Source organism: Lepidochelys olivacea, assembly GCF_965140295.1.
Source record: "Lepidochelys olivacea isolate rLepOli2 genome assembly, chromosome: 9".
Lineage (NCBI taxonomy): Eukaryota > Metazoa > Chordata > Testudines > Cheloniidae > Lepidochelys > Lepidochelys olivacea.
This window is the reverse complement of record NC_140419.1, coordinates 22,295,870-22,307,979: the sequence shown is the minus strand read 5'-3', so window position 1 is coordinate 22,307,979 and position 12,110 is coordinate 22,295,870. Positions and strand designations below refer to the sequence as shown.

The window sequence follows — 12,110 nt, the reverse complement described above, 5'->3', positions numbered from 1 at the left end:
CATGTGGGCTTCTCTCATAATTCTCTTTGAGCTCTTCATTCTGAAATGTAGTCATGACAGTTTAAATGTCAAAAACTTACCCATTTAACTTCTGAGCATAATAAAAAAATACCCAGTTAATGTGTTTATTCAGTGTGGCTGAATACCACAGAAGTTAGAAATGGAATTGACATTAGTTCATTTTATCCATCCCAAGTAGCCACAGCAAGATTGTACCCTACAACATATTCCCCAGTGTTCTTTCAAGTGAATTTTTAAATTAATCAAATAATAGAGCTTTCAACACTCTTGTTGTAGATAAAATATGTGTGCTGCCAGAATGTAGATTAATGTAATTTTGGCTTGATTCTTACCAATTTTGATAATTTTCTGTTCTTTCCCAAATCTCTTCACAGAAGTAATATAAAGATCTCTGTTTTTATCAATAAAAACAATTTTCCTTTCATTTGTAATTCCCTTCTGATCAAGTGCAATTTCGGTGATCTCTGTCTAAAATACAAACAGAAAACGATTGTTTATGCCAGATAGATCCATATAGGAGGAATCATGCTACATTAAAAGAAACTGATGATCCACTAAAAAAAAAGTGACATAAATTATTACTGTTCAACAACTGGATTTTTCTAAATTCCTGTTATGTTTGTCTTAGTCCCAGAACTATTTTATTTAAGTGTATAGCATTACAGAGGTTAATTTCCTACAAGGTCATTAATCCATTAAGAGCATAGTCTGTTACGCTGCAGGAGCACCAAGGCTTGATGAGTATCTTGAAAGTCTGAAAGAAAAATAAATATAAAGCAGCATAAAGGAAGAGAAGGAGCACCTGTGCCTCTTGCCCAAAAATGCTACCACTACAGAGCTGCATGATGTCTACTCCACTGCCTGCAAGGCCTTTCTTATACTGCCAGGAAAAAAGTGGAGAGAAGAAACAAGGTTATGTCTCCAAGGTAATGTCTTCTGTTCAACCACTCTTTAAGAGAAGACAAAGAGAAAGATTGAGCATGGAGACCAACAGCACCATTTCTTCTTTCCTCTCTCCTGAGAGAAGAACAAAGAAATAGTGCAAAGGACTTCAGTGTTGAGATAGGCAGATGCCAATCAAGTGGCTTTGGAGTGAGAACAGAGGGAATTCAAGTGGTCAGCTTCACTGCAACGTATGACAGACTATAATTCTCCCTTACCAGTATTCCTCTGACACTCTCCTGAAGCTCACTTTGATCTCTTGGGGTGGAGAAATATGACAATTATACAAAGCCAAGGTTTCCAATCTATACCTTACAATTATATATATCAACACAGATTTGTCAAAATATTTTCTATTAAGTATTATTACTATTTTCTATTAAGTATGATATTAACCCCCAATAGTTATTTCTTTCTTCCTAGATATGATATGCAATTTGAAAGGTGAAATTACAGTATGTACATTACCTTGTGGATAAGAGGCTTCCCATCACCTAATGGCTTCCCAGATAATGCTTCAAACAAGTAGATAACTCGAAAAATAAAACGTGTAGTGTTAAATAATGAAATATATCATATTTGTTAGATTTCAACATTTCTGTGGTCAGATATCTCCTTGCCAGACTTTCCAAACTCTTCATTGATTTTCCAAGCTTTCTGTTGTATTATCTAATATAATATAGAGGCTTATTACAGGGTAATTGATTGATTTGAACATCTAAATTTCATACTGACAAGTGAACTAAAATCTTAAAAGTTGGTACACTTATTCATTATGTGCTGCTGACTGCAGGAAAAATCTCAGTTTGAACACTGAAAATTTGACCCATCAAAATCTTAAACATCAATCTTTCTTATCAGAGTGCTTATTTTAGTCACAATGTTGAAATATGGTACACTCATTCAGGGGAAAATTCCATTTTGACATTTCTGTCATAGTTCACCAGTCATTAATCTAACAATTATATTAACTAATTAACATTAGTCTAATAATTACATTAATTTCTAGATGATGTAGGTGAATGCAGAAATTAGTTTTGGATCATCATGTTCATCCCTTGTTAAAATTTTGTCACCAGCTTGATCCCTCAAAAATCCTCTGCCTTAGAGATACATGCAACTTTGTGAAGCTTTTGCATGTCTTCCCTCCTTAAAAAAAATAATTAACAAAATCCATCACTTCCACACACTCCTACCCCTGCCAAAAATCCACTCATTTATGTTTTCCACGGTCTCTTTGAAAGAAAAAAGACTAGGGACCTTTTTTTTTAAAGGAAGAAGATGAAGAAAGCTGTGATTCTCTTTTATAGTGCCCAAGGGCCCATCCAAGCCCTCTGCTGCTCATTAGCGCAACCACTCTGATGAAGGGAAGTTACAGCTGCTTTATGGCCTGGAAACCTCCTACCTACAACTTTGCACAGTCATAAATGAGCATAAATTCTACATGATGTAGGCTTGGGTTTTATACTCTGTATCATATCTGAATGTCTAAAAACTTTGCTTGTGTATAACTTGTACTTCTGGTTTGGCCAAACGGCTCACAAAGAGGGAGAAAGGAAGAACAAGCTTACATGTATTCTGACAGATGTGGTCTGGGCTACTCAAAGCTAGTGAGGAAAGTAATATCTCACTGTTAAGAACATTTCTGTAAAACTGTACATGATTCAGCAAAAATTAAACACAGGAAGATTGTTAATAATTTCAGAGACACATCTCAGAGGTTTAATGACATCACATTCCACTTGAACTTTGCCCTTGTAAGTTGTATGTTACCATCTGAACCCTGTAACATATGAATATTTTTATTCCAAAGGATGGCGCTGTTAATGTATTAATAATATGTTATTGCGGGTTTCTTTCAGGATACAGGATGTTGGTTTGAGGTCGTTGGTTTCACTGGTAGAGGAAAAAAGGTTGTGAGAACAGGTGTTCTCCTGAGGTCGTTGGTAGCACTTGCAGAAGAGAATGAAAGGGTTGTGTACAAGTGTTATTTTCTGCAGATGGTTAAACATGCAAACAAAAATGAGTTATTACTTACGAGGTGTTTTGCTCTCATTTCTGTGCATGGTTGTCTACATGACCTTAATTCTTGATCTTATTATACAAACCAATACTATTGCTATCGTAATGACTGTAGAAAATGAAATGAAGAGGATTTTGTACAAACTACCACACACAGACTGAGGACATGAATATCCTGCCCAATCTGTAATGCTTAGTAAGTGTTTTAGGAAAAGCCACATTAGTATCTGGAAAATCCTAACAACTCTTTACAAGCATTTAAAACCTAATTTTTTATCTTGAAAGGTTCTCTCTCAGTTGAAAACATCCAGAAAGAGGATGTCTATGTCCCCCTTTTCTATAACAGTCTACAGATTAAATGAAGACATTCCATTCTCCTGGACAAACCACTTGGAGAAGTCAAAAGGGTCTGCATCTGTTTCTAAGAACAGTTTCTTCACCCTCCTCCAAGTCTGTTTGAGCATTGCAGCAGGCCAGGACCCTGTTTCTGGGCCACTGACAAAGGGCTCCCAGAAAACAGAGTAGGATCCGACTGAGCAAGTTGTATCATGGGAAGCTACACATTTCACCTTCTGATAGGGGAGAGGAAAAGGGACCCTCTCTACAGTGGGCTTAATAGGAAAGCAAATTGAGAAAAGCAAGAATCTCTGGGCACAGGGTTTCTGTCTTTCCCTGTGCTGGCCTTCTGCAAGACTATTACACACCTCTAGAGTCATTTTCCCTAAAGAGAGCTTCCTTTTCCACTGCCCTTATTGCAACCCCACATTTAGATAATCCTCTTTAGAGCTGGCTAATCCTGACTGACAGCTCCCACCAGCACAGGATCTATAGATCCCTCCTTTGATGAGGCACTGAAAGTGACTGATTAGCTCAAGCTCAGAAATGGCTGGCAAGACTTGCAGAGTGGGCCTGCAGCACTGCTCAGGAAAAAGATACACCCTTTTCTCCATGAAGATGGATAGAGTGAAAGGAGCAACAGAAGAGGAACTTGAGTGAGTGCCCTCAAAAGCGCGCACGCGCGTGTGTGTAGATAACATATGATATTTATGGACACATTATTTATACAAACCTTGTATTTAAAACTACTCATAGCACAAGTCATAATTTATCCCTGCTGTACCAAAGATTAGTACAGCAATAAAATTAAGTTTCTTTATATGAACAGTATAATAAAATGAAGAAAATGTTATCTCAGAAGTAAAATGTATCTTTCATTTACATATGTATAATTTATTGTTAGTCAATGCTTCTCTGAATAATTTATTGTGAAATGTGAGTTTTACTAATGAAAATCCATTTTAATTTTTACATTAAAAATTGTATAGGTCTTTAATATCCTGCCTCTAAAGCTTACCTTCTCCCAAAGCATATTTTAATAAAAGAAATAAAATAGGTAATAAAATTATATTGATATACTGTAAATAATGGTTTGCAATGGAATAAAGTGTTTATTGCCCACAAAAGATAAGTATCTACAACTGGGGGTTGAACTAAGCAATGAGAAGGAGCACAACTGTCCCTCACCTAAATGCAGAGGGAGAGCCCGCCCCCACTTTTCTCTATCTTGGGGAAGTGCTGCTTTAAATGTTCATAGATACTTTAGTCTTCATGTAATTGAAGTTTCAGCTTTTATTCTGAGTGAGTCGCTGTGCATGCATTATTATGGAGTTTAACTCACTGCTGATCATTGTCAGGACCTTTTTTTGTCCTTTGCACTAGTACTTCATTCTGAGTTTCTTCCCTTAGAGCAAAAGAAAGTACATTTGCTGCTTATTTGCAAGATAAGTAAGTCTAAAGCTGAACTCGCTGTTGAAAACCAAGTTCATCATGTCTAGGTAATGAGACTACTTGTGCAGGTTAATCTAATGGCAGTTGAGATTGCTGGCAGGGAATTTTCTAACCATGCTAATTAAAAAGCAAGAGCACTTTCTTGACTGTCCATTTTGACAATTCAATGGCTTGTTTTAAAAAAGATGCTCTTGTGAAACTGTAGGTATAGTTGAGCACAACTTTACCATGAAGTAATGACAAGAGAATACTGCAACTAGATAAATCACCTTTAAAGTATCAGAATATTTATATGCCCTATAAATGAAACACCTGTTAAGTCAAATGCCATAGCTCTGTGCATCTTCCAATGAATACCACAAGCTATCAATGAAACATTTGTCAGCAAGATCACGGAAAAGAAAAAATAATAAAGACATGCAGACATCAAGTGTGTCAAGCTGAAGCATACAGTAAATATAACAGGACCGATGGATTGGGATGAAAGAGATGGATCATGTTTGCAATGTCTACGAAATAGTCTATAAGAAGAAAGGCTGATATGCTTCTCTAACCCAAACCCATCCTAATAACTGTCAGACTCTGAAATAAAAGAAGCTCAGGTTTCACGCTTTTGGATAATAAGTGGTGGCTGCTACAACTGTCTGATACATGTGAATAAGGTTGAAAGGACTACATTATTGAACAAATACTTTAGCAACCAATGAGTCACATATGCAGTGCTGTCCCTTTAAATATGCCTGGAACTGTCAGACTTTGCATTTTGATAGCCATACACTCATGCCACATCAACTCGTGGCTCCTTTTAAAATGTTTAAATGTTATGCTGATGTGAAGATAGAAACAATGAGACATGTATGCTCTAGTATGGTTAACCATTGAGGCTGCAAATTTATTAAAACTCTTGACCAATGGGGACCATTCTCTCCAACTTCCTGGCAAGCCTTTTCTAGTGTGGACTTCAGCTGGGCACCAGTGGCCCTGGGTTATAGAAACCTAAGGGGAAGTCTAAGGCAAAGCCCCCTCCATACTCTCAGACCTACCCAGGGACCCTGGTAAACAGGCAGAGTCCCAACCAACTCCGCTCCTCCACACAAGAGGTAGGAGAAATGAGATGAGGGGAGCCATATGCTACATGAGACATGGCAGCATACCCTGTCACCATGCAATGTCCTGTTCAGGACCATGCTTAACAGCACATTGGGTTAGAGGGACCTCATGTCAGACACTTTAAACCCATCAACTGCACTGGAACCTGCCAAAGTCGCAACAATGTAATTTAAAATTCCAAAACCAGACCACAGATGGAAGGTATAAAAACCCCATTGTACTTTGTAAACTTTGCCATATGGGAAAAATCCCTTCTGGACCCCAAACAAAGTTTAGTGATCAGTCTAGTCCCCATCATCATAAGAGATCTAGCTCACTACATAAGTGTGGGTAAGTATGAGGTTGGACGAGAGTCAAACCAGTGACTCGCCAATGCAGCAAATGGAGCTCAAAGTGACTACTCAAAACAGTAAGAGCAAGCTGAAGCACCACCCACCCACTTCCCCCAGCAGGGGGGAGCCACTCATCCAGCCTCTTGTAGCTCCGCTATGCAATGACATTGGGAGTAGGTGGGTCCAGGCTCCATCACTTGAATGCCATGTGGGATAGTCCCCTACCTTTAGAGGATGGGTGGAGGAGGGAAAGAACGAAACACATGCTGGACAGAGAGGGAGGGGGAACCAGGAGGAGTGTATATAGCACTGCCCCAGCTGCTCCTGCTTGCGAATTTCCCTCTTTTTCCCATCCCACCTGCAAAAGAAGGGAAGAGGGTGTCCCCCTTTTGCCTCTGGATACATCAAAACTGCCCCCCAGCTAGTGAGGTGAGCATTTTAGCAAGAGAGTATAATTAGGACTACTCTTGGTCCAACAAAAATGAAGTGCTTTTACTTTCACAGGTGGCTATAGGGATACAATTGCAGCTTCCATGTTGGACTTGCCCTGAGGAGCAAGTTTTTACAGTGGCTATGAGAAGTTTAAAAACCTTTGTTTTCAATGGAAATGAAGATTTGAACATAGGCAATGCTCAAATTCATATTAATAGTAAAAGTCAGAGCTTTCAAACATTTAAAATAAACATTGGACTTGTTTCTTAGAGAAGCAAATCCAAAATGGATTCCAGAATTTCATTGCTCCAACTAGTCCTGTTCAATTCTGAAATTGGTATCATAGGGCCAAGACAGTTCTGTAGTGTATAACACTATTCATAGAACCTAAATATAAAAAGGGATGCCATCTCTGAGATGTGTTTACTGGAAAACATGTAGAGAAGGAGGACAGTAAAAGCCATTTCCATATGATAGTTGTTCTGTGATCTATGTGATATGACTTGGTGTTAAGGCCGGTTCTTAGTGGGCGAGCATCTACAGAACAAAGCAAAGCAAACAAAAACATCTCCACAATTGCACTTTTATGGGAAGTATGCAAAGAGACAAAGGAAGGAACAGATTCAAACACTGAACTATTCTGTCCCTCTTAGAGATGGTAATTCCAGATCAGAGGAGAGAACTATGGAAGAAATTATCAGGTATAATTGAAATATCTTAGCAGTCTGGGGTCCTAAATACAGTCCTTAGGCACCTTTAGTTCTAGATTTCCTGGGTAGAAGAAAGTAAGGATTGTTAATCTCTAGAAAATAAAAAGGTAGAATTTTTTGCTACAAAACACATTGAATACAACACATAGTTGCTATCAATGACTCATGAATAACTATAGAAAAAATACTCCGCCCTCTGAATCAGTATTCTTGATTCCTTATCAAGCAGACTCAAAAAAATTCAACAGGTGAAGAGACAACTACACAGTCCCTTCTGTGGTTAAAAGAAAGGGGGATGCAGGAGACAGATCTCAAAATCTTTAACACAAAAGAGATGCCTGAACTTTATGTTTGCTCATTTGGAGAGAGAGAAAGATTTTGTGACAGTGTTAGAAATTAAAACTCCACCTGTAAAAGATTGTAAACATTTATAAACAAATATTTCTCTGAAACACTACTGAGTCACAACTAACCCCATAAAAGCTGCACATAAAACTAACAATGCTGAAAAATAGTTAACCAAAACAAAAAGTATCTGAAGGCTACAATCTGTCACAATTAATGCACTGCTGGCTCCTGAGTTCAGTAGGCAGATAGGGAAAACAGTAATCACATTGGTATTTCTATTGTGAACCATGTGCGAGAGTGAGAAATTATTGAAATTTTCACTGCAAATGACTTCTGGTTTTTCCATGGTGTGACACCGTGGTACTCCCTTATTCATCACTGTCATATAATTAGGATATGTTTTGTACAAAGTATGCCTTCGGAGGTATCATTCTAAAAGTCTTGATCTGCTAGACATTAATATCTCGTTGCATTGTATACACTATCATTGTATGTGAAGTTACGAAGTTTAGCTATGTATGTGTTATTGAAACATGTTGTGAGGTTGAAAACACCCACAAGCAGCCTTTCAGGTACAACAGTAAAAAGGCCAAACAATGTTAATGGCTTATTGAAGAAATGCACACAAGCACAAGGATTACCCCAGGAACAGTGTACAACAGAAATCTCTCAGAGACAGCACTATAAAATGGGAACTGTTTGACTCAGGTTACAGAAAAAGAGCTTTCCTGCAAGTGGGAAGAAGATATAAAAGGGGGAAATGACATCATGGTGGTACCTCACTCTGCCTACAACAACACACCTGGAAAACTTGAGGAACAATTACTGAACTGGTGGAAGCAATGGTTCCAGGCTAAAGGGAGTTCTAGCTGTGTATGAAAACCTGGGAAACCCAAGCTGCAAGCAAAGGCAGCTTTTGCCTTAAGAATCTGCCAGCCTGTTTATCACTCAGGGTGAGAATTTGCTAATTCATATCCTATCTATCTAGTATCTTAAGCACAGTTTGCTGTTTATTTACTAGGTAATGTGCTTTGATCTGTTTGCTATCATTTAAAATCTATCTTTTTTAGTTAATAAATTTATTTCATGTTTTAATTCAAAAAAATGTGCGGTTGACTAAGGTGTCTGGTGAAAATCTCAGCTTGGTTACCACAAGTGTGCATGGTCCTCTTCACATTGAGGTAGAGGTGGACCGGGTATTAAACTCATATACTGGCCAGATTTGACCAGGCCAGGATGGTACTGCTCTAGGGTCCTAGGCTGGGAAGCTGGTGGTTAGAGAGCCCTGCATGTAACTGCAGCTGGGTGTGCCCCTACCTGTGTGAATGCTGATGAAAGTGCAAGCTTGGGGGGTTTTGCAGCTTGTCACAGCAGCACAGGGTGAGAGGGAGCCCAGGCTGGTGGGTCAGAAGGCTCAGTAGTACCCCAGTTCCAGGTGGCACCCCAGGCGGAACCTGTCACACGTGGCATTGCCTATAACTGGAGAGTGGAAGGTTGTGGAAGAAACATACCTTTTTCCCATTATGAAAATACTGTCCTGTAGGCAACTACTGCAAAATTAGTAGTACTTTAAAAATAAAAACAAAAATCAAAATTAATATGAAAAATTACTATTTTGGTTTCATGCTTAATTTTTAACTCATGAATGCGCTACGTATGAAAGAAAGATATCAAATGCACATGTAATTATCAGCTTTTTAACACTTTTGCAAGTAACTTGCTAGCCAAAGTGGAAACGTTAAACTGTAAACATACCTTTTTCATCAGCTTTGTCTTTTATTGCAAGAGTATCATTACTCAAAGATACAGTTTGGGCATTTAATACATCTGTCCTCATTCCTGGAAATTTTGGAGATGAAATTAATCGTCCTTCATAGGAATATAAATAGATCCCTCCACCATCTATAAGAAGAAAATGCCTGCAAACAACATAGCTCATTTAATTAGTTGTAGTGGAGGATGGTAGAAAGATCCATCAGTTTTAAGATAATTGTCTAAAATACTGCAAGTGTTTTCTGTGTAAGCTACATAATTTATAAACCTTAAATTTGGAACTCTATTTTTGGAAAGAAAGCTCTACACTTGGTGAATTCAATTTTAAGGTCCTTGTCTTTCAAATATAAGGATTTTAATTAGTTATGGGAAATCTGTTACTATAATTTCCCTAAGATAGTATATTCTATAGTTTTACACTCTCACATTACATATTCTGATGATAAGGCACCTGTCTATAGGAAGTTAGAAAATACTATGATTTTGAGCCCCCTACACAAAAGTGCTCACAGAAGTTCAGCAGCTGCAAAGGGTGCTCACTGTGTATATAGTTTAGAAACTGGTTTAGAGCTTACATCTGCCATTTTTTAAATCTTTCTGTATCTGTTTTTTCACCATGACTGAACTGTCATGGAAGGCAGATGAACTGTAGATACGCAGAAGATACTTTCTGTAATTAATTCCAAAGTCAGTTTATTAAGATGCCTTTCCCTATAGAGAAGTGGCCTTTTTCAATGGTTTATGCTTGTGACCTAGTATTTATATAGAATTTAAATAACAATGAATAACTACTGTTAGAAGTTGGTATAATCGATATTTTACAGATGAAGAAAATTCAAATAGAAAGATTAAAGGCCAAAGGCAGATCCTCAGCTGATATAAATTGTCATAGCTCTATGTCTACAGTGGGAGCCATTGCCTACTCATATAGATATTTGCAAGGGAAGAATGATTTCCCAAAAATTTTGTATTGACTTCAGTGGAGCTACGGCAATTCACAGTAACAGAGGATCTGTCCCCACAATTTCAAAAGCGCCTTCTAAATTTGAGTGCCTAACTTCAGATCTAGGGCCTGATCTCCCGAAATGCCTCCACTGACTACATTTGGAGCTTTAAGAGCACAATACCTCTGAAAATCAGATCCCAAGTGTTTAAAATTGGGCACTCAAAAATAATACACACTTTTGAAAATTTGGGCTTAAGTTATCTGTCCAAGGCCATATAGCAAATTAGAGGAAGACTAAAATTAGAACTCAGGAGTTCCTGATTCCCGGTCTTATTCCACAAAACAATGCTGACTCTCGGCAGAGCTACACACAAAGAAAGGTCTCTTTGGTAAATGATTTTCAGGTAGGTAACCACATAAACATTTAAAATGGAGGAAATACAGCCACTTCATGCATGTATAAATATTACATATAAGTACTATTAGTGAAAATGTAAAATTGCATTTTACTTTTATTCAGCACAGTTGACAATTTTATTAATAAGTAGAGGACCAGTTTGTAGTAAAGATTATTTCTATATAATATGTTTCATTTAAACAAACAAATATAAAAGATCAAAAAAAGATGTTAGTGTAACAGCTGAAGATTATTTACTTTCCATTGTAAATAAAAGATAAGCATAATGATACAGTGCACATGTAATTTATTAAGCAATTCAGTTCTGCAATCATATCATAGATACTGTATAACAACGTGACCTTTTAGTCACACAATATGACTCCATCCACTACCTCCAATCGTGTATATTTTATTTTGTTACTACTATTTGAGAAACACCCACCCACCCAAGTTTTACAAATGTACATTTTAACAAAAAATTAGTCTTGTGCATTATAATAAACAAACTACCTTTCTGCTTGTAGAATTAAGCTAACCGTTCCTTCTCTGAGGTCAAAGATAAGCGGTGTGTTCCAGTTCTTTGTACTAAAATAATATTAAGATTAGCATTAATTAACATTTCAAAAATTCACCAAGTAATGAAAATACATTTTTATCTTTGATTTTCAAAGGTATGAATGATAATTAGGTGTCCAATTCCTGTTGAAAGTCATGGCAGTTGGGTTTCTAACCACCATTTCCGCCTTTGCAAATCTCATCACATGAGTTTAGCCAGTGGATCATGCAGCTGCACATCTTCCCTCCTGCTTCCTAAACACTTTATGCACTGGGGTACACAGAGCTCTTGTAGTATTGTGCTCCATGGCTTGTAAGTCGCACAAAACCTCACTCTATTCTGCCCTCCTACACATTGTAGAACCACATCAGTTTAGTTTGTTCAGAGTCTTCCGCAGCTTTTACACTGGCCACAGGATTTACTCCTATATGAACTTATGCCTGCTCTGGTGGTTCAACAACAATCACATTATTGAGCAGGAAAACAATAATTAGGTATTAGCTTTAGATTCCAGCACCTATGACTGGTGAACTACATTAGAGACATGACATGATTGAGTTCTATATCATCTCTTATAAATAAGGCTGCAAGTTTGGGCTTGTCTACACTACAAAATTAAGTCAACTTTATCTAATTCGACCTTGAGACCCCAAAATAATGAAGTCGATTGTGCGTAGACACACCATGCTCATTGTCTCGATGGAGTGCGTCCTCACTAGCAATACCTGCA

General features: G+C 37.6%; 1 protein-coding gene across 3 annotated transcripts in view; it reads right to left on the bottom strand.

Moving 5' to 3' along the window:
* The window catches only part of IFT80 (intraflagellar transport 80), a 147,739-nt gene that overhangs the window by 24,803 nt on the left and 110,826 nt on the right, over positions 1-12,110 (bottom strand). For all 3 annotated transcript variants that reach the window (XM_084639441.1, XM_084639443.1, XM_084639442.1), the window contains 4 exons: positions 11,335-11,409; positions 9,461-9,624; positions 1,432-1,496; positions 354-489 (listed from right to left, as the gene is read on the bottom strand). In XM_084639441.1, coding sequence (XP_084495567.1) covers positions 354-489; positions 1,432-1,496; positions 9,461-9,624; positions 11,335-11,409 — 440 coding nt within the window. The remainder of the gene's footprint in view (positions 1-353; positions 490-1,431; positions 1,497-9,460; positions 9,625-11,334; positions 11,410-12,110) is intronic.